This window comes from Capra hircus, chromosome 23 (assembly GCF_001704415.2).
Source record: "Capra hircus breed San Clemente chromosome 23, ASM170441v1, whole genome shotgun sequence".
Classification (NCBI taxonomy): domain Eukaryota; kingdom Metazoa; phylum Chordata; class Mammalia; order Artiodactyla; family Bovidae; genus Capra; species Capra hircus.
This window is the reverse complement of record NC_030830.1, coordinates 32,082,869-32,104,366: the sequence shown is the minus strand read 5'-3', so window position 1 is coordinate 32,104,366 and position 21,498 is coordinate 32,082,869. Positions and strand designations below refer to the sequence as shown.

General features: G+C 54.5%; 1 protein-coding gene across 3 annotated transcripts in view; it reads left to right on the top strand.

Annotated features, from left to right (window-relative positions):
• Positions 1-21,498, top strand: part of PTK7 (protein tyrosine kinase 7 (inactive)) — a 63,718-nt gene that overhangs the window by 38,621 nt on the left and 3,599 nt on the right. For all 3 annotated transcript variants that reach the window (XM_018038593.1, XM_018038594.1, XM_018038592.1), the window contains exons 2-17: positions 974-1,261; positions 1,651-1,753; positions 2,122-2,312; positions 2,407-2,557; positions 3,711-3,859; positions 4,111-4,377; positions 6,179-6,312; positions 6,454-6,589; positions 6,700-6,819; positions 8,107-8,256; positions 8,356-8,506; positions 8,604-8,731; positions 10,059-10,262; positions 11,436-11,591; positions 12,324-12,556; positions 13,725-13,805. In XM_018038593.1, coding sequence (XP_017894082.1) covers positions 974-1,261; positions 1,651-1,753; positions 2,122-2,312; positions 2,407-2,557; positions 3,711-3,859; positions 4,111-4,377; positions 6,179-6,312; positions 6,454-6,589; positions 6,700-6,819; positions 8,107-8,256; positions 8,356-8,506; positions 8,604-8,731; positions 10,059-10,262; positions 11,436-11,591; positions 12,324-12,556; positions 13,725-13,805 — 2,642 coding nt within the window. The remainder of the gene's footprint in view (positions 1-973; positions 1,262-1,650; positions 1,754-2,121; positions 2,313-2,406; positions 2,558-3,710; positions 3,860-4,110; positions 4,378-6,178; positions 6,313-6,453; positions 6,590-6,699; positions 6,820-8,106; positions 8,257-8,355; positions 8,507-8,603; positions 8,732-10,058; positions 10,263-11,435; positions 11,592-12,323; positions 12,557-13,724; positions 13,806-21,498) is intronic.

Below are 21,498 nucleotides of genomic sequence, written 5' to 3'. Positions count from 1 at the left end.
AACAAAGCCCAGTGTGTTATTCCTGTGCGGCAATCGTGCCACCTGCCCGGCCCTGCCCTCTGCCTCCCCCGCCCATCTGTTGCTCTCCCAGGCCCTTCACCCGCCCCTTAGTTTGGTCCACCTTTGGTTGCAGGGCCCCTTTCTATGAGGGTGCCCTCCTGGCCCTGGCCAGAGCTGAACTGTAGCCATGCAGGAGGGGGAGACCTGGGCCCACTTAGCTCACCTCTCAGTTAGCCCGGAAGAGCCAGCCTTGGACACAGATGGATCCCTAAGATTAGAGAGTTGGAGGTGGGATGGCCCTGGCATGTCGTGTGGAATAACAGCAGATCCAGAGAATACTGGCTTCTCCTGTGATGGGACGGGTTCTCCCAGAGACGCCCCTGGGGAATGCTGGACCGCGGAGTGTCTGTGGGTGGGATTCAGAGCCCCCCACCTCTGATGCTGGACCCTCAGCGGATGCGTGAGAGCCAGTAATCCTTCCGAGAAGCTCTTTGGATCATGCTTTAGCTCTGCTCTGTGACCTGGGTTCTGAAGATGGCAGTGAGGGTTGCTTGTTAATGTTCCCCACTCCTCGGTCCAGCATCTCCTGTGATCTGATCCCATAGCTGTGAACTCTTTTTCCTCTAGGGAGAGTCCTGTGTGGCATTAACCCCCTCCCTCCTCCCTTGGAACTCTCTCCCCTTCTGCATTCTAGAGACACCGACTGCCCACATCATTCATTTAGCATGAGTTTTGCCTTTGTCCTTTGTCCTTTGTCCCGCCTCCAGACCAGCCCCCTGGAGGGTGCTGCACCTTTGTTTCCCACAGAGTACCCAGCACAGTGTAAACGTTCCTCAGTAGACAGTTGGGGTGTCATGAGCCTTCTCACTTGCACTTGTTGGACACCTACTGTGTACAGGCCGATGGGCGGTGGTGTTAGGACGGTGGCTGTAGCTCCCCGTGACCCTGTCTTTCCTGTGTTCCCCGCCTGCAGGTGCCCAGGCGGCCATTGTCTTCATCAAGGAGCCGTCTTCCCAGGATGCGCTGCAGGGGCGCCGGGCGCTGCTCCGCTGTGAGGTTGAGGCCCCGGGCCCAGTGCACGTGTTCTGGCTGCTGGACGGGGCTCCCGTCCAGGACACCGAGCGGCGCTTCACCCAGGGCAGCAGCCTGAGCTTCGCGGCTGTGGACCGGCTGCAGGACTCGGGAGCCTTCCAGTGCGTGGCTCGGGATGAAGTCACCGGAGAAGAGGCCCGCAGCGCCAACGCCTCCTTCAACATCAAATGTGAGAGCCAGGGGGCTGTGTCTGCCCCCATGAGACCCGCAATTCCTGAACCCTGCGGGGGGACCCCGTCCTTTGCCCCAGCTCCTCCCATCTCCAGTTGAACGGGGCAGGGAGAATGCGGCTGAGGTCAGCTCTCTGCTTGTGTGGACAGGAGAAAGTTAAAAGTTTTTATTTTCCCAAGGGTTATTTTTTCCCCCTTCAAGTCTTGGACCCGGTGATCTGCAGGATAGTTTTGCAAATGGCAGGGGCCGTGAGGCAGGGTGGCCCTGTGTCGCTTGGCCTCCGAGCCTCCAGGTTCCGGCCTTTCCTGCTTGTCCTCCTTCCCCTCTGCTCTCCCTCCCTTGCTCTGCCCTGCGCCCCTCACTCTGCAACCTTGGCCTCCGTTCCAGGGCTCGAGACCGGTCCCGTGGTCCTGAAGCATCCGGCCTCGGAAGCTGCAATACAGCCCCTGACCCAGGTCACACTGCGTTGTCACATTGATGGGCACCCTCGGTAAGGAGACTTTGGGGAGGGGAGGGAAAGGGTGGCTGTTCTTGACTGGCAGACCTGTCTTCCCCAACTGTGGCCTCTGCCGCCACCCGCCCGCATGCTGCTCCACCCTGGGCCCTGGACACTGGAGAAGGGGCAGCTTTGTGCTGTGGAGTGATCCTGGGAGCTGGGAAATCTAGAATCTCCGCCAGATTCTGCCCCTGGGATGCTGTGCCTCTGTGCAAGTCATGGTCCCTCTCCAGGCCTCAGTTTCCCCATGTGTAAACTGAGGGGTCTAGCCCTGACTCTCCGGTTTTGCACCCTTCCTACCGGCCACCTGAGAACACTCCCTCCCCCACCCCCCTGCTGCTGATCCTCTTGGGCCCCCGCAGACCCAGCTACCAGTGGTACCGAGATGGGAGCGCCCTCTCTGATGGTCAGAGCAACCACACGGTCAGCAGCAAGGAGCGAAACCTGACCCTCCGGCCAGCCGGCCCTGAGCACAGCGGTGTCTACTCCTGCTGTGCCCATAATGCCTTTGGCCAGGCCTGCAGCAGCCAGAACTTCACCTTGAGCATCGCTGGTGAGCCCGGGGGGTGGGGGGGGTGGGGAGCTGGGGATGGGGGAGGGGTCTGCCGGCCTCGCCTGCTCACGTATCCGTGCCTCCCCCACCCCAGATGAGAGCTTTGCCAGGGTGGTCCTGGCACCCCAGGATGTGGTAGTGGCAAGGAATGAGGAGGCCATGTTCCACTGTCAGTTCTCAGCCCAGCCGCCCCCGAGCCTGCAGTGGGTCTTTGAGGATGAGACCGCCATCACTAACCGCAGCCGGTAAGGTCTTGAAAGTTGTGTGTGCACGCATGCTCAGTCGCTTCAGTCATGTCCGACTGCGGACTGTAGCCCGCCAGGCTCCTCTGTCCAGGCAAGAATACCGGAGTGGGTTGCCAAACTCTCCTCCAGGGGATCTTCCCAACCCAGAGTTTGAACCTGCATCTCTTATGTCTCCTACACTGGCAGGTGGATTCTTTATAGGTTGCTCTTTAAAGGATGTTAAAGAACCTCTTAAAGGGAATGAGGGTCTTACCACCAGTATCCTAGATCTATGCATGGAATTACCTCAGCTTTCCAGCAGATGGCAGTAGAATGTCTTCCTGTTACAAAGTGAGCCCAACAAAGGGACACATCTCCATGAAGGGCATCTTTTCCCACTTCCCACAGACACACGGTGTGAGCCTGCGGTGACTCGGTCCTCCCCCACTTCTGCCCATATGGGTCTTCTGGGATGGGGGTCAGCAACTCAGGGGTGGAGGGACACGGGGAACCTGGGTGATTGCAGTGTAGACAAGAAGGTCCCAGATGGTAAAGACACCTTACACACACACATACACACACACTTTTTGGGAAGAAGCAAACATTTCCAGAAATTGCTAGGAGGTGTCAGGCCCCCCACAGGGACACTTCTGTCCTCATCCAGGCCCTAGAGAGCAGAGAGCACCTTGGTGGGGCCAGGTGTAGCTGTGGTCCTTGGAGGTGTGGCTCCCCAGGCTGGGGGCGGGGGTCCCACTCGGCTGCAGCCCTGAGGACGTCACCGGTGGTCTGCCTGGTGCAGCTGTGGGGCTTCTGATGCTGGATCTTCTGCTCTACGAGCAGGCTTATCTCGACTCCCTGGGAAGGTGGCCCCTGTCTCCCCAGGTGCACGTCAACTCCTTGATTCCTCCCACTCACACCACTGCTGGCCTGGCTGTCCCAAAGCCGCGTCTCTTGTAGTTAAAATACACACTCCCACACACGTGAACAAATGCACGCACGCACATGCACACACATGCACACACCAGCACGGCGTGTCGGCTTCCTTCTCTCTGCCCTGTTCCTGGCTGATCCTTTCCTGCGTACCTGGCCTGCACAGGTCAGGGTTCCACTGGCTCCCTTCCGGAGCAAGGCCCCCGGGCCACTCCTTGCCAACATCAGTCTCTCCCCTCCGCAGCCCCCCGCACCTCCGCAGAGCCACAGTGTTTGCCAACGGGTCCCTGCAGTTGACCCAGGTCCGGCCACGCAACGCGGGGGTCTACCGCTGCATAGGCCAGGGCCAGAGGGGCCCTCCCGTCATCCTGGAGGCCACGCTCCACCTGGCGGGTGAGTCCAAGGGTCTGGGGTGCCAAGGTAGGGGCTGCCTTCAGCGTTGTTGGCCATGTAGAGGTTTAGCTTCCTGTTTCCTACTCAGAGCAGCTTGGAGGGCGGAGGGCGGAAGAAGATGCCTGGTGTTGGAAGAGGAGGTGCTGGGGGTCCCGGGGAGGGCTCGTGCTGGGAACGGGGAAGTGGGCTGCGGAGAATATCAAGTGTCCTGGACCCCGTGGTAAGCCGGCTGTCTGCTCCCGTCCCTACAGAGATTGAAGACATGCCACCATTCGAGCCACGGGTGTTCACGGCCGGCAGCGAGGAGCGGGTGGCCTGCCCGCCCCCCCAGGGTCTGCCAGAGCCCAGTGTGTGGTGGGAGCACGCTGGAGCCCGGCTGCCCGCCCACGGCAGGGTCTACCAGCAGGGCCATGAGCTGGTGTTTGCCAGCACTGCTGAGAGCGATGCTGGTGTTTACACCTGCCATGCGGCCAACCTGGCCGGTCAGCGGCAACAGGATATCAACATCACTGTGGCCAGTAAGCACCTGTTCCCTGAAGGGCGAGGAGGGGAGGAGCCCCGGTCCCAGGGAGTCTTAGGCTCTGGCTGTGATGATGCTCAGAGTCAGCCCTGGAGCTCTCCTGAGGTCCCCCCTCAGCTCTGAGCCCTGCTGGCATGGGAACCATTCCTCTGCTGGATGGTGATATTGGAGTGGAGGGTGGTGAACCAGACACAGAGGTTGGGGTGACAGCCCTCCCTGAAAGTGGTCCTCTGGCTGCAGCGGACAGGGCACTAGAGACCCAGTCACACTCTGTCCCCAGTGCACAAACTGACCACGATAGAGAGTTACCTGCTTTGCTAGGGCTCAGTTTCCTCATCTATTAAAACAGAGCTGATAACCCATGATCTCCCCTACAAGATGGTCAGAAAGATCAGCGAAGCAGGTAAAAAAGACTTTTTTTCCTTATTGGGAAGGTGATATGGACCAAGTTATAGGTAGTAATTACTGTATCTGTTATACTCGCCAAATTTCTACAAAGAGCTATCCAGTGTGACACTGTGACCTGGAGAAGGTGTAGCGCTGTGCCATGGAGCGATCCTGGAAGCTGGGAAATCTAGAATCTCAGCCAGATTCCACTTTGAAACCTGCAACATCACATTATAAAGAGATGCAAGGGACGGGAGGACTGTTAACAGGCATCTTGGCACACAGTCTGCCCCACCAAGTCAGAGGATGAGAAGTCCTTCCAGGAACTGAGCCTGAGTGCAACATTTTCAAAAGATGATTCTGGCTGTTCTGAGAAGACGAGATTGTTAGGGTCAAGACTCTAAACAGGAAAGCAGTTAATAGATGACCGTAATTATCTTGGAGATGTTGAAGGGACTTGAACAGAGGTGATAGGGGTGGAGGCAGGAGGTGGTGAAGTTCAGATACATTTTATTTCTTAGAAAAATTATTTATTTGGCTGCACTGGCTTGTAGTTGTGACACGCTAGGCCTTCAGTCTTTGTTGTGGCATGTAGGGTCTAGTTCGCTGATCAGGGATTGAACCTGGGCCCCCTGCATTGGGAGCACAGAGTCTTAGCCACTGGACCACCCGGGAAGTCCTGGGATACATTTTAGAGCTGAGGTAGATGGGGTTTGTGTAGAATGAATGTGATTGGGTGAGGTTGCAGGGAAAGCCATAGAGAGAGAAGTCAGCTAAGTTTTTGGCCTATACGATTGGCTGGATAGCGGTCTGTTTACTGAGAGGAAACTATGATGAGCAAGTTTGGGGAGAAATCAAGCATTCTCTTTTACACATATAAAAGTGCCTGTTAGATATCCAGCTGGAGATGCCAATAGGATTTGCAGGTCTGAAGTTCATGGGGGAGGTCAGGAGCCAGGCTCTAGGTTTGGGACTCATCTACTTGGATAGTATTGAAGGCCATCAACTGGCCATTGTTCCAGGGAATATTTAGCCAAAACAGAAATTTGAGGACAGAGCCTTGGAGGGTTCTGGTATAAGAAAGCAAGGATTCTGGAGTCATGCAGACCAGAGTTTTCAATCCTCTATTGTGCATTAGAAATCATTATTTCTTTGAACCGCTGTCTTCTTATCTGTAAAATGGATATAGAAATGCATACCTCAGGGGTTTATTGTGGCCCTGAACTAAGATAATGTTAGGAAGGTTCTGGTACCTGGGCCTTCACGCAGTTATCACGCAGTTATCACTGAAGCAGACAGGGTTTCTAAACTCAGAGCCTGGGGGAGGTGGGTAATTAGAATTTCCTAGGATTGGAGCCATGGGTTTTGGGGGCGTGTTGATCAACTTTCTGTTTCCTCTTTGTCCTTCTAAGCGGTGCCCACATGGCTGGAGAAGCCCCAGGACAGCCAGCTGGAGGAGGGCAAGCCGGGCTATTTGCATTGCCTGACCCAGGCCACACCGAAACCCACAGTCATCTGGTATAGAAACCAGATGCTCATCTCCGAGGTGAGGACGAGGGTTGCTGCTGGGGGACTGGGGGCCACGGGGTCTTCTGTGCTCATCTCCCCCGTGCACTTTCCCCCGAGGCAGCCCCAGGGAGAGGCTGGTGGGGGGCAGGCGGAGACCCGCACGTCTCTTGTGCTGCAGGACTCGCGGTTCGAGGTCTTCAAGAACGGGACCCTGCGCATCAACAGCGTGGAGGTGTACGACGGGACGTGGTACCGCTGTGTGAGCAGTACGCCCGCTGGCAGCATCGAGGCCCAGGCCCGCGTCCAAGTGCTGGGTGAGCTGGCGCCTGGCCCGGCGGGCAGGAGAGGACCGGGGAGGGAACCGCAGGGCCCAGGATCTTCAGGCCTGCCGCCTCAAGCCCTCCCTTTCCTGCTCCTGAAACAGAAAAGCTCAAGTTCACACCACCACCCCGGCCACAGCAGTGCATGGAATTTGACAAGGAGGCCACGGTGCCCTGCTCAGCCACAGGCCGGGAAAAGCCCACTATTAAGTGGGTCCGGGCAGGTGAGTACCCTGTGGGCGTGGGGTGGGGGGTTGGTAACAGGCAGTCCACTGGTCAGATGTGTGCCTGTCTCAGGACCAGCTGAGTGCCTGGTACTGCGGGACAGACAAGAAATGTAGGGGCCGATTTATAATCCAGTAAGAAGAAGGAAGCCAGACATAAAAGAGGTCAGGTTACAGTGTTACACAATGTATAGGATGGTTCAGGGCACCAAGTGATTGGATTGGTCCAGACAGGGCTGTTAAAGTCCTCCCTTTCTAAAATAGTCATCCTTTCCAACATAAAAGTAATCCTTTAGAAAACTTTGGGAGAAAATAATGCATAATCCCACCATCAACTGTCTCTGGGTGTGTACCGTTTTCTATGTACATCTTTTTGTTTTTACATAGCAGTTTTATTGTACATCTAATTTTCACTTACGATACGTCCATGAGTAAGTCATGCTTACTATAGAAATGGACGATGCAGATAACTGTATGTAATTTTATCTTTTTTTTTAAACTTAACATCATCAAGCATTTCCCCATGTTTTTATACACAAACATTGGACCATTGGTTTTGATAATTACAATAATATTCCAATAGTTGGGTTCACTGTAATTTACTTAAACATTCCCTAAATGTCTGATGTTTGGGCTGCTAGCCATCCTCCCTTCCTTTCTCCCTACCTCTCGCTGTTTCTCTCACTCTCTGTCTTTTTTTTATTGCTGCAGTAAACATCTTTACGGCGAAGTTTTTTCTGGATTTGGGTTTATTTCCTTTGGGAAAGATTCCCAGAAATGGAATAATTTTGTATAAAAGGGTAGGCGCATTTTTACAACCCTTGATGTGAATGGCCAAATAGTTTTTTTAAGGGCTTTTACGTTCCCATTAAGGGAGTGAAGTTGTCGATTGTGAGAAGCAAGTGGGCCCTCTCTGCTCAGGTGTCTGGGGGAGCATTCTTTGGGGGATGAGGCTCAAAATGGGCAGGACAGTGGCAAAGAGCAGGACTAGGTGCTAGGAGTAGGGAGTGACAGGCAGTGATGGTGAGAACAGGGCAAATTCCACGCCCAGCCAGAAGTCCGGTTTGGTGGAAGTGGAGAGTTATACAAGGCTATAGAAGGAGGCGAGGCTGGAAAATTAGAAAAAGAGTGAGTAACAGACTCAACCCCTGGTTCAGGAGTTTGGACCTTGTCTGTGGGTAGGCTGGAGCAATGGCATGTTTTCAAGTGGAGGTGAGTGACTGAAGGCATTGCCAACCATGATGGGACTCTGGTCCAGCCCATCATTCCCCCGTATTTCCCCTGCAGATGGGAGCAGCCTCCCGGAGTGGGTGACAGACAACGCCGGGACCTTGCACTTCTCCCGGGTGACCCGTGACGACGCTGGCAACTACACCTGCATCGCCTCCAATGGGCTGCAGGGCCAGATCCGCGCCCACGTCCAGCTCACTGTGGCAGGTGAGACCGTGCCGGGCGCGGGGGCCGGGGCCGCGGCCTGCACCCTGCCAGCCCCATTGCTCACTGCTCCCTGCCCCTCGCCGGGCTCTTCCCATCCAGTGTTCATCACCTTCAAGGTGGAGCCGGAGCGCACTACGGTGTACCAGGGCCACACAGCCCTGCTGCGGTGCGAGGCCCAGGGGGACCCCAAGCCGCTCATTCAGTGGAAGGGCAAGGATCGCATCCTGGACCCCACCAAGCTGGGACCCAGGTAGGCCGTCTCCTCCTCCCCACCCCGCTGCCTCCCCTGCAGCTCGGGCTCCTGGGGGCCAGCCAGGTGGGCAACGCTGGGGCTTCTCTCCCGGCAGGATGCACATCTTCCAGAACGGCTCCCTGGTGATCCATGACGTGGCCCCTGAGGACTCGGGCCGCTACACCTGCATCGCGGGCAACAGCTGCAACATCAAGCACACGGAGGCCCCCCTCTACGTCGTGGGTATGGGGCCCGCAGGGCTGTCCTGCACGGAAGTGGGGGGCCCGACTTCTTCCTCATCCTTGTTCTCATCAGCCCTGTACACAAAAGGCACTGAAACTGTTTTTTGCAGTGGGGGCGGGGATTCTGGGTCCCCTCCTCGGGGCCAGCACACAGGCAGTCTCAGGTTCCTTGCCCTGACCTGGGCTGTCGTTGACACCTTCCGCAGCTGGGGTGTGTGAGCCTGTGGCAGTGGGGGGTGCTCTTGTCCTGAGTTGCTTCCTCCAAGGTCTGTCCTCGTGGTCCTGGGTGGGTGGGGAGAGGATGAGGCCAGGCTGCAGCAGCATGTGGTTCCTTTGCCCTGGATAACCAGAGGGTGAAAGGTGTAAGGCCCTGAGTAGGGCCTGGGACCGGGGATTTGGGCCTGACTTCTGCTGATCCCCAGCTCTGTGCTCCTCCAGGTGGTATTTCCTCTTTTTTCTCTCTGTTAAGATGGGAGTGGTTTAAGCAAGAGGCTTTCAAACTTTTTTGGTTCAGCAGCAGAACTGGTTTTCTGAATATTTATTTATTTATTTTTAATGTGTAATTTATTCTGTCTGGCTGTTCCGAATCTTAGTTGCAGCATGTGGGACCGAGTTCCCTGACCAGGATGGGAACCTGGGCCTCCTGCATTTGAGAGTGCAGAGTCTTAGCCCCCGAACTAGCAAGGAAGTCCCAGAATTGGTTTTTTAGACAGGGTTTTGCGTGGAACTTTAAATGGATAAAGTGAATTGGCGGCCTCTGGTTGAAGCCACTGGGTGTGTGTGTCAACTGGGGGCTCCTGGATGGCCTACCCCCTTGGGCTGTTCTCCCACCTGGCACCTCTTTCTCCATGGGACCCAAGGCCACTGAAAGCCTGTAGACTAGAAGATCCTTCTGCAAAAGTGTTTCTTTAACCTGCTCTGTGCTGGGCGATGGCTGGGGTTATAAATCAGAAGTTCCCACATGCAGCTCTGTAGGGCCTGACTCAAGATTTCAAGTCACTAAGGACGCTTGTTAACAATGGTGTGGGTTTGTGATGGGGCCGACTGTGGTGTGCTTCTGATGTGTGTCCTGGGCTTGTGTCTGGGTTCAGAAACAGCCTGGAAATCACTCAAATCCTGCAGAGCTCTCTCTGGCCTCAGTGGGCCCCCAGGAACTGGACCTTGTTGAAGCCAGTGATGGGGGTGACCCTCCCAGGTTGCTCCGGCTTGGTCAGGGCATCAAGTAGTCCCGGAGGCTGCTGAATGTGTGCAGTGGAGAGAGCCGGCAGAGCGGTAGGGCTGCATTTGCCCTAGTCGCCCCTGCCTACACCTGTCTGTGTGTCCCTCAGACAAGCCAGTGCTGGAGGAATCGGAGGGCCCGGGCAGCCCTCCCCCCTACAAGATGATCCAGACCATCGGGCTGTCGGTGGGCGCCGCTGTGGCCTACATCATCGCCGTGCTGGGTCTCATGTTCTACTGCAAGAAGCGCTGCAAGGCCAAGCGGCTTCAGAAGCAGCCGGAGGGCGAGGAGCCAGAGATGGAGTGCCTCAACGGTGAGGGGCCCTGGAAGAGGGAGGCGGTGCCGCGCGCAGGTGCTGAGCGCCCTCCCGTGGCCGTGGAGGAAAGTGCAGCATTTGGAGCCAAAGCAGAGCCGCACCCACCCCCTTCCCCGCTCAACCCCCGCCCCCATGTTGGCTGATTCCCAGGGCCTCCGCTTCTGAGCAGCCTGGCTCAAGTCTTCCTCATTGGAGTCTCAGGCTAGCCTCCTGTGTTTCCCTGCCTTTTCCCTGCAGTTCTAAACCACAGGCATAATTTCGCTATAGGGCTTCCCTGGTAGCTCAGCTGGTAAAGAATCCACCTGCAATGTAGGAGGCCCCGGTTTGATTTCTGGGTCGGGAAGGTCCCCTGGAGAAGGGATAGGCTTCCCTGATGGCTCAGCTGGTAAAAAATCTGCCTATAATGCGGGAGACCTGGGTTTGATCCCTGGGTTGGGAAGATCCCCTGAAGAAGGGAACGGTTACCCACTAGTATTCTGGCCTGGAGAATTCCATGGACTGTATAGTCCATGGGGTCACCAAGAGTCGGACACGACTGAGCGACTTTCACTTCCAGCCCCCACCCCTCCACCCGCCCCCCTGGAGCTGGCTGATTCGCAGGGCCTCCACTTCTGAGCAGCCTGGCTCAAATGCATTAGCGTTTCCTTGCACATCTTGTCTCTCCCTCCGCTAGTCTTTGAGTTTACTGAGGTGGGGTGGGGGGCTCGGTCTGCCTGTTTCCCTCCTCTTACCCTTCCTCTCCTCCACCGGGAGCCCCCTAGGGACACGGCTGTGTCTCCCCTCTCACTTTAGGGGTTTAGGAGCAGGACTAGAGTTCCCCTTCTTGTGATTTTTAGAGCCTTTGTGCCTGTTTAGAGCTTTGCACCTAGGAGACCCTATGAAAGCAAAAACCTTTATGTCACCAGGCTGTCCAGGGACCAGTGACTCAGCTGAGACTTGTGCTGTCTCTTTTCAAAGATTGTAATCGGCTATGTCAATAAGTGGTCAGACCCTAAGGGATGCTGGGCTCCCTCGCCCCAGCCCCTTCTGTTCGTTGACCAGATTGTGTGTGGACATTGTGTAGATCACAAGGATTGGATCCCTTTGGTGGGAGTGGAAGATTGTGGGAAAGAATTACAGTCCCCGTGGTGGCCAGTCTCATCCTCACTCCCCCTCGCCCCCTCTTCCCAGGCGGGCCTCTGCAGAACGGACAGCCCTCGGCCGAGATCCAGGAGGAGGTGGCCTTGACCAGCTTGGGCTCCGGTTCCGCCGCCACCAGCAAGCGCCACAGCACAAGCGACAAGATGCACTTCCCGCGGGCCAGCCTGCAGCCCATCACCACGCTGGGTGTGTTGCCATGGCCGCCATCACCCCCCCCCCCCCCCCCACTTAACTACAGGCTCCAGGTCTGTCTTCAGCTGCACCAGGGGCTGGTGCCTCTGGAGGCCCTGAAGCCCAGAACCTCGGAAACGGAGGGAGCATCAGGGCGGCCGGGCCCAGTGGGTCCCCGTGTGCCCGTTGTCCCCATCCCACCCCTGAGATTTTTGTCATTCGTGTGTATCATTCACTTGATGTTTTCTTTAGATTGACTTTCTCTCACCTTTCAAAAAAATTGAGCTCTGTCGACTCGATGGACATGAGTCTGAGCAAACTCCGGGAGATAGTGAAGGACAGGGAGGCCTGGCATGCTGCAGTCTATGCGGTTGCAAAGAGTCAGACGTGACTGAGTGACTGAACAAAAACAATAAGCTTAGTTGTAGGAAAAACTGAGAAGTTATGGATCTGTGTTTTATGGGTATAGGTTAAAGTATAGAAGACGTGTTAACAGTGAATCACCTAAAATTCTCATACAGACCACCTTCTAGAAAATACTGTTAATCTGACCCCTTTATTTCACTGTTAGAGACTGCCAGTCCCAGGGCCAAAGGGGAAGAGGTTCGCTCAGAGTTACACACACAGCCGGTGCCACTCCTGGTCTAGCTGGGCGGGAGCAGAGAGACGCTCCCGCATGTGACCCCGGCCAGGTGCCTCCCAAGTCAGGGGCATCCTCAGCTGGCTGACTCAGTCCTATGCCCACAGGCAAGAGCGAGTTTGGGGAGGTGTTCCTGGCGAAGGCACAGGGCTTGGAAGAAGGGTTGCCTGAGACCCTGGTGCTCGTGAAGAGCCTGCAGAGCCGGGACGAGCAGCAGCAGCTGGACTTCCGGAGGGAGTTCGAGATGTTTGGGAAGCTGAACCACGCCAACGTGGTGCGGCTGCTGGGGCTGTGCCGTGAGGCAGAGCCGCACTACATGGTGCTGGAATATGTGGACTTGGTAGGTGGCTGAGGGCGCCCTGGGGGCTCGGGCGGGGGCGGCACCCTGACCTGGGGGGAGGGCAGTGATGGGAGCCTGCGTCGCCACCGTGAGGTGTTCAGCCCCTGTCCCCCCAGCTCCGACCCTGCCTTTCCTTACCCTCAGCCCCTTTCCCATCTGCTGGCCCCCGTCTGGGGTTTGGTCCCAGTTTTCTTCCAGCTTCTTCCTCAGCCCAGCGGCAGGGACGCCTTCCAGGCCCTTTTCCCTGACTCTGGTTTTCTTTGGTTTGCCATTTCTCACTCTCCCCAGGGCCTGTCAGCCCTTGAGAATAAACATAACAAGAACCTGGCTTTCCTTTCCCTGCAGCCGGTACCACTGGGAGGGACAGCGTTCGCTTAGCCACCGGCCTTCTCTCTCTCCCCACTGGTGCTGCCTGGCCCTGCCCCTCACTCTGCAGTCCCGGGCTCACTGGGTCTAGTCCCCTTGGTCCTCGAAAATGGCTGCATGGCAGACGCTGCAGCTCGGGTGCAGGAAGGGCGAGGAGTGACCCTCGTCGTTCCATGAACGAGGGCTTCCGAGCACTTGGTGCATGTTTCTGCCGCTAGGGTCCCATCTGTGTTAGGTCTAGAGGACGAGGCTTTCCTGCCTGGGGTCTGTGAAGACCGAGGGTCGGGGGCCATGTTTTCCTCTTGGTGCTCTTGGAGCAGGGGCTTCCTCTCCTGCCTGTCTGGGGGCTCCCCCGAGGGCAGCAGTGACTGTCCTCCTCCCTTTCTGACCAGGAGCCTCTAGGACAGGGTCTCCCACCTCCGGAATCTGATGCCTGATGACCTGAGGTGGAGCTGATGGAATCGTGGTAGAAACAAACTGTGCATGATAAACGTAATGCGCTTGAGTTGGTCTGAAACCATCCCCTCCCAGACTGTGGAAAAACTTGTCTTCCACAAAACTGGTCCCTAGTGCCAAAAAGCCTGGGGACCGCTGTTCTAGGAGATGCTTCCTGTAAGTTTTAGTTGCCACTAGAGTCTCCTCTGGGAGGGGCTCTGGGCTGAGGGTCAGGCAGTCAGGTCAGGGGTCCTCACCCCCTCCCACTGGGGCAGGCGCCCTGTGAGCACCCACTGGGGTTGGGTTTGGGGTCGGGGGGGACACCAGCTGGGCTGTGACCCGACAGAGATGCTGGGTTTTTCCTCAGGGAGATCTTAAACAGTTCCTGAGGATTTCCAAGAGCAAGGATGAGAAGCTGAAGTCGCAGCCCCTCAGCACAAAGCAGAAGGTGAGGATGGTGGGGGCCGGGGGTCGGGAGCCTGGTGGTCTTCTAGCAGGTGCTCTGGTGGAGCGCTGCCCACGGGCCAGGCCCTGAGGTGAGCACTCGGGGAGCACGGTGATCCTCTGGGATGGCGTCGCTTCCCTGCAGTGGGTAGAGACACTGAGGCTGAGACGGGCCAAGTGACCGGTCGCAGCCTGTGAGCCGCCCTGTGTGGCCCCACTGCTTTTGTGGAGAAGCGCCGCCCGTGGCCCGGGCTATTGGAGCACGACGGCTGCGGAGGGCACTGAGCTGAAGGGGCAGCCGGCAGCCCAGGCGTCTGGAGGCTGGCGGGGCTGGGCGCGGCCCTGAGCGTGTTCCCTCATCCCCCGAGGGTGTGGATGGGCCGCCAGGGTTTCGCCGCCTGTGGTTTTCACGCTTTTGCTCTCACTCAGGCTGTGGGCTGCCCAGCCTTTCCTTCCGGTTCTGCTCCTGCCTCTGGCACAGAGCCCTGGCTGGGGCCCTGTGGAGACACAGACCTGGGCTGAAACAGTGAAGAAGGGAATGCTTCCTACGACCCCCTGTCCACCTCAGACCTTGCCTTCAGTGCCCAGTTTCCCCTGCCCACCGCCTCCTCCCCTCCCCTCCCCCCTCCCTGCTTCCATGTGACCAGGTACTCTGTGTCCACGGTGACAGTGATGTCATCACATAAGCAAGCAAAGCTCAGGGCAGGAGGCAGACCGCTGGGCCTCCTTTCCGGGTGACTGTTCCCGGCCTGGAGGCTGACCCGGGTCATGGCAAGGTGTGGCTGGTTGATCAGGCACGGGGGTGGGGGAAACCCTGGCTGCCCTCGATCTCTCTCCAGGAGCAGCTCTGTGACCTTCAGGCTGACCTCTTCCCATCACAGGTGAATTTGCTGAGGCCTAGACAAGGCCAGTGAGCTGGCCTCCTGGTGGTGTTCCTGCCTCCGTCTCTGAGAAGCCACAGGACAGTTTGCAGTGGCGGGGATGGGATACCGCAGGACAGGATAGCTCTTGCCAGCTGGGTGGGATGTCAGGACTCCAGAGCTCACAAACGAGAGCACGCAGGGAACCAGTGAATCGTCATTGGGCCAGTCATGGTGCCCAGGGCCCTTGGAAATCCAAACTTGAGGCTGTGGGGTGTCCTTGGGCACTAAAGATCTGGGGGGAGAGCTTGGATAAACGAGTGGAACACATGCTTTACAGACTTCAGATAAGGTACGAAAAGTCAGCAAGAGACATAAAGAATGTCATAAGAGACGCAAGAGACCTTGAAGGTGTCCGTGTCCTCTAGGTGGACAGACAATCTGAACAAAGAAAGCCACTCAAATTCAAGTCTTCAGGATAAGAAGTAGGTGAATGGTGGGAGAAGGGGAGCCTAGGTATGTTGTTGTGGCTGGGACAGGGGTGTAGGCAAGGAACAGGAAGTCAGTTATTTCCTTCATGTGACCTGAGGGAATCTGGCTGAAATCATCACCACCTTTGCTGAAGATCTCTTGCACACTTTGTTGCCCAAGCATCTTGAACTTGATGGGGCAACTTCAATAAGTTGGTTTCCACACTCTCCGAGGACAGTATTCTGCATTGGATGGTGGGGGAAGGACGAAACACTGTAAATTTCTGGACCATACCTCAGACTTACGGCAGAGTCTTTGCGAGTGGGATCTGAAGGCCGAAAGTTTTCAAATAAGCTCTCCAGCTGATTCTTAAGCTAATTAAGGTTTAAGGAGCCTTGGGATAGGACAGTGGCTTGAAATGGTTTTGCTTAGAGTCTCCTATAAGAAATGCATTTTATATCATGGCCCAGCACATCCCCCCCCCCACCCGCCCCACACATACACACTTAAAGCTAAAATTAAGCTTTCACAACACTGTATTTGATGCTCTTAATATTTCTTATCCTGTATTTATTTTTAACCCACTAAATTGATTTTGAGAACTATACGGGTCCTTTTTTAAAGAATTTATTTTTTGGCTAAGCTGGGTCTTTGTTGCTGCACGTGGGCTTTCTTTAGTTGCAGAGAGTGGGGACAACTCTCTACTTGCGGTGCTGGGGCTTCTTGATCTGGTGGCTTCTCATTCTGGTGGCTTCTCTTGTCCTGGAACACAGGCTCTGGGCTCTTCAGTTTCAGTAGCTGTAGCATGCGAGCTCAGTAGTTGAGACTTGCTGACTCTAGGGGGTGCAGGCTTCAGTAACTGTGACACCAGGGCTCAGTAGTTGTAGTGCATAGGCTTAATCGCTCCACCGCATGTGGAATCTTCCCAGAGCAGGGATCGAACCTGGGTCCCCTGCGTTGGCAAGCAGATTCCTATCCACTGCCCTAGCAGCGCTTCCCGGGTGGCTGAGCTGGTAAAGAATCCTCCTACAATGCAGGAGACCCCAGTTCGACTCCTGGGTTGGGAAGATCCCCTGGAGAAGGGACAGGCTACCCACTCCAGTATTCATGGGCTTCTCTGGTGGCTTTACCGTCTGATGGTAAACAATCCACCTGCAATGCAGGAGACCTGGGTTTGATCCCTGAGTTGGAAAGATCCCATGGAGGAGGGCATGGCAACCCTCTCCGGTATTCTTGCCTGGAGAATCCCCGTGGACAGAGTAGCCTGGCGTGGGCTACAGTCCATGGAGTCGCAAAAAGTCAGACACAACTGAGCGACTAAGCACAGCCCAGCACTAGCAGGGAAGTTCCCACGTGGGTTTTGACGGGTAGTTTGAAAAACTTCCTTTGGGGGATTCCGTGAAAATGAAAATCCTTAAGAAAGACACATCAAACCTTGTTAGATGCTTTCTTGTGCTAATAATGTAGTGAGCCGCTAGGGTCCTTCCTGAGGGGACGGAAGGAGAACACTGTCAGATTTTAAAGGGAGACGGAGTGGTAGGCAGGCTGCTCCTTGGTCAGCTACAGCTGGAATGAGAGTGCCGTGCTTGGTGTGGGTGAGCTGCTGGGAGTCCCAGGAGGATTCCTGGTCCGCAGTGGAGGAGATCAAAGATGTGCGGAAACGTCCCTGGTGGTCCAGTGGCTAAGACTCTGCGCTCCCAGTGCAGGGGGCCCAGGTTTGATCCCTGGTCAGGGAGCTAGATCCCACATACTGAAACCAAGCTAAGAGTTCATATGCCGCAACTAAATTTCCCGCATACTGCAACTGAGACCCTAAATAAATACGTAAAATATTTTTAAAAAGAACATACGAGGGCCCTAGGTATTGGCATGGTTGCAGGTGATGCTCGTTAGAGTGGTTGATAAGGTGAAGGGTTTTGAAGTCTGAGCCCTGTAACCTGTGACTTCTTCATGAATCACCTGCAGACTAGTGACGGGCAGGAGCAGGCTAGTACACCTGGTACCCACTTTTGCTTTAAGCAGTCAGAAGCTGGACGGGAAGCGCCGGCTGTCTGAGAAGACCCAGGAAGTGTCACAGGGGCTTGGCCAGAACTCAGGCGAGCCCCCAGGGTATAAAAGTTGGAAGGAAGGGTGGTTCTGGTCTTTACCAAAGTGCAAGTCTCTGTAACAGTGTTTGAAGATTAATCCCGTGGCCATCCGATGGCGGCTCGCCCAGCAATAAGAAAACACTTAATTGGCTGGGGTTAACAGCATTCTCTTTTACTGTCCTTGCTCAGCCAGTATTTCCAGAAGCACAGCCTCTCTGGAAAGATGGCAAGTTAGTCACCGAGCCAAGTCCTCTCTCTTCTGCTCCTGTGACTCGCAGCAGATTGAGGAGCTTGTGAGCCAGAGCAGAGAGGGCAGGCTGAGGAGGAAGGCGAGTCCACGGGAGCTCGTGACAAAAGCCTTTGTCTGCTGTTTAGCGACAACCAGACAAGACTGGACAGTGCCCTGGGGCTCTGACGCCTGAAGTGGAGTGTCCATTTCTGAGGCCTTTTTACCATCAGTGGTACTTGAGGCTTTCTGAGGGTGACAGCCTGGGAACCAGAGCTCTTGGGGGAGCAGTCTCTGCTTTTCCGTGGAGATAAACTGTCGGGCCCTGCACCCAGGGAGGGCTCAGTCATCCTTGTGGACCCATTGACCTGACCTCTCCTCACTGGCCCGCACAGTCATTTGGAAGCTCTCCAGAGATTTTGTGGCTTCACCTTAAACAGAAATTATGATTATTTTCATTTGTCTGCACCTGCTGTTAGTAGTGGCACACAGCGTGTGGAATCTCTACTTGTGACCGGCAAACTCTTAGTTACGGCATGTGGGATCTAGTTCCCTGACCAGGAATTGAACTCAGGCCCCCTGCCTTGGGAGTGTGGAGTCCTAGCCCCTGGATCACCAGTTAAGTCCTGTGGCTTCCGTTTTGATAAGGAAAATGCACCAGGAAGATGAGCTTTCCTGCTTGTGGCCCGAGTTCAGCCCGTTTGCATCTGCAGTGTTGGTCGATATATTGGATCTTTAGCGTGTCCGGGCTGGTGATGGTTCGGGTCAGCGCTGCCTAATAGAACTTCCCTCAGTGGTAGAAACGTTCCATGCCTGTGCCATCCAGTGTGGAAGGCCCCAGCCCTGTGGGGTTATTGAGCACTTAGGATGTGGCTAGAGAGACTGAGGAACTGAATTTTTATGTCACTAAGCTTTTATTAACTTCAGTAGCTGGGAGCTACTGTTCTGGACAGTTGAGGTATAGATCGTTTTTGTTTGTTAAAATGTTTACTTATTTGACTGGACCGGATCCTAGCTGCAGCACACGTGATCTTCAGGGGTGGCATGTGAGATTTTTAGTTGCTAGTTGTGACACATGGACTCTCTGTTCCAGCAGGTGGGATCTAGTTCCCTGACCAGGGATCAAACCTGAGTCCCCTGCATTGGGAGCACAGAGTCTTAGCCACTGCACCACCAGGGATGTCCATCCTGTTTTTTAAAATTTTTCTTGACTGAGACCCACAGTAGCAAAAAAAAAAAAAAAAAAAGTGCTTTTTTTTACATCACAATGCAACATAGACATGTATATATATGAAGAACGTTCCATGAATGATGCTGACCCTTACCGAGTATGATGCTCTCTGATATTTTCAATCCCCCCAAAAAAATGCTGAAGAAAATTCAGTAAGTGGGTTTTGTGACATTCTAATAGGTTGTGACCACAGTTAGCAAACCTCTAGTGGGGGCAGCGAAGCCTGCAGGGATCTCATGGGCCAGAGCACGCAGACCGAGGTCTGCTTTTACAGTGACCCTGCTGCCAGTGTGTTCGGACTCGGATCCTCTGTCTGCCCTGCAGTGACCCTGGGAGCCAGGCCATTGAAGCTGCTCGGGGTCAGCCTGGGATGCGGAGGGGCCAGTCCACAGGCAGCAGCCCACCGCTTGCCTCCCTGATGGCAGGTCGCTGTTTCTGGGCCCCTGCCTGGTGAGGTGACCCGGGAGGGCCAGCTGTGGTGCTGAGGGAAGAGCCAGGCTTTGGCATCAGCCTGGACCGTGGGCAAAGCTGAGGAGTCCACCTCACAGGGAGCTGGCAGGGCAGCAGCCAGCCTGGCTCAGCAAGTGTCCTGACTCCTCCTCTCTGACTCCTTCCTGCCCTGGGGTAAGGTGGGAGCAGCCCCTCGACCACTCACATTCACTTTTGCTCCCTTTTGAACTTCAGGGACCAAGAATCACACTAAACATAATCAGACAATATCAGGTGTGTCCAGGGTGGTATGGCTGTGTATGCATGCCTATTCAGTCGCTTTAGCCATTTCCGACTTTGAGACCTCATGGACTGTAGCCCACCGCATGGACTGTAGCCCCATGGACTGTCCACGTAGCCTGGTGGACAGAAAATCCTCTGTCCATGCGATTTTCCAGGCAAGAATACTGGAGTGCGTTGCCATTTCCTCCTTCAGGGCATCTTCCTGACCCAGAGATCAAACCCATACCTCCGGCTGCTCCTGTATTGCAGGCAGATTCTTTACCTGTGAGCCACCGAGAAGCCCTGGTACGGCCATAGACAGTCTTGGTTAATCTGTGACATACTCTCATTGGTCCACACACAGGCTGCTTTTGTTTCTGTATTATTTTTTATGTGTTTGTTGGCCTCTGTGTGTGTGTGTGTGTGTGTGTTTGATTAAACTTCATTTTGATGTTTCAAACTTAAAAGACTATAATAGTAAGGTTCAAGGAACTCCTATAGACTCTTTATCCAGATTGTTTATTTTGCCTAGTTTGCTTTATTCTTCTCTATGTATATTATTATTTTTATACGTTTTTCTGAACTATTGGAGATAAGCTGAAGGCTGACTTTTGACTGTTTACAATCAGATATGTGGCAAATGATACCTTGTTGGGTCTTAATTAGTATTTTCTTGATCACCGATGATGCTGGTCATTGGCCACGTTCTCTGCTTCTCTTTTGGCCGGATTGCGCGCCATGCAGGATCTTAGTTCCCCTACCAGGGACCGCGCCCGTGCCCTGCTGCAGTAGAAGTGTGGAACTCTAACCTCGGGACTGCCAGGAAATTCCCAGGCCACGTTCTTCTCATCTTTTTGTGATCACATATGTGATGGGTGGCTACTCCCTTGTGGATGCCCAGAGTGTGTCTGTGCGGGAAGAGACACACAGCTGGCCAGTAAGTTACCTTCCACGGGGACCTCTTTGGATTTCCATTTGCCTTGTTTTTATACTCAGGGAAATGCTGCGTGTTCTGTGTGTCCCTCGGTGTCCTCCCAAGGTTTAGATGAGGTGACAGAGGTGAAGGGGCCATTGGTCTTTACGAGCACTCCCTGGCGCTCTGATTTTACCTTTGTTTGGCGTGGGTCACCTTCCCCCTAGGTGATGGCGCCCTTCTGCAGGTACAGTTCTTACCTCCTAGACTGCCTTCTCACCAGGAGCCCAGTCTTGCCATCCCTGTCGTATTCCACAGCGCTCAGTTGTATGGTATTCAGTAGATGCTCAATTAATATGCATTCAATGCATTGATGTATGTTTTAAAAATGTTAGTGTATCTTAATTATAATTACATTTAATATACTATATTATGGGCTTCCCCAGTGGCTCAGTGGGTAAAGAATCTGCGTGCACTGCAGGAGACACAGGAAATGTGGGTTCGATCCCCCGGATTGGGAAGATCCCCTGGAGAATGGCAACCCACTCTAGTATTCTTGCCTAGAATGGACAGAGGAGCCTGGCAGGCTGCAGTCCAAAGGGTCGCAGAGAGTTGGATACAACCAAGTGACTAAACACAGCACGCAATGTATTATATATACTACATGGACATGGCTCAAACATTTTAAAAAGGTAGCAGCGAAAAATCTCCCCAACTCTCTTACATTTTATTTATTTCTGTACTTTGGAAGATAAGTTTGCATTATTTTCTAATGCTGAAGCTACTCACAGTTGCTGACCCTATGTGAGATATTTTAGAGAAACTCATGCGTGTATACATTCGTAAGAACATTTGTAGCAGCACTGTTATTGATAGCCAAAATTTGTGTGGGGGTGGGGGTGGAAACACAAATGTCCTCTGGCCCTAGAAAGAATAAATTATGGGGACTTCCCTGGTGCTCCAGTGGCTGAGACGCCGAGCTCCTAATGTAGGGGGCCAGGGTTTGATCCCTGGTCGGGGAGCAAGATCCCACATGCTGCAACTAAAGGTCCCATGTGCGGCAACTAAGACCCAGTGCAGCGAAATAAATAGATATTTTAAAAATGAATAAATAAGTTATATCTTTATGATGAAAGACAACTCCGTACAATGATATCCCAAAAAAGGGTGACTCTCCCAATGTTAAGTGAAAGAATCA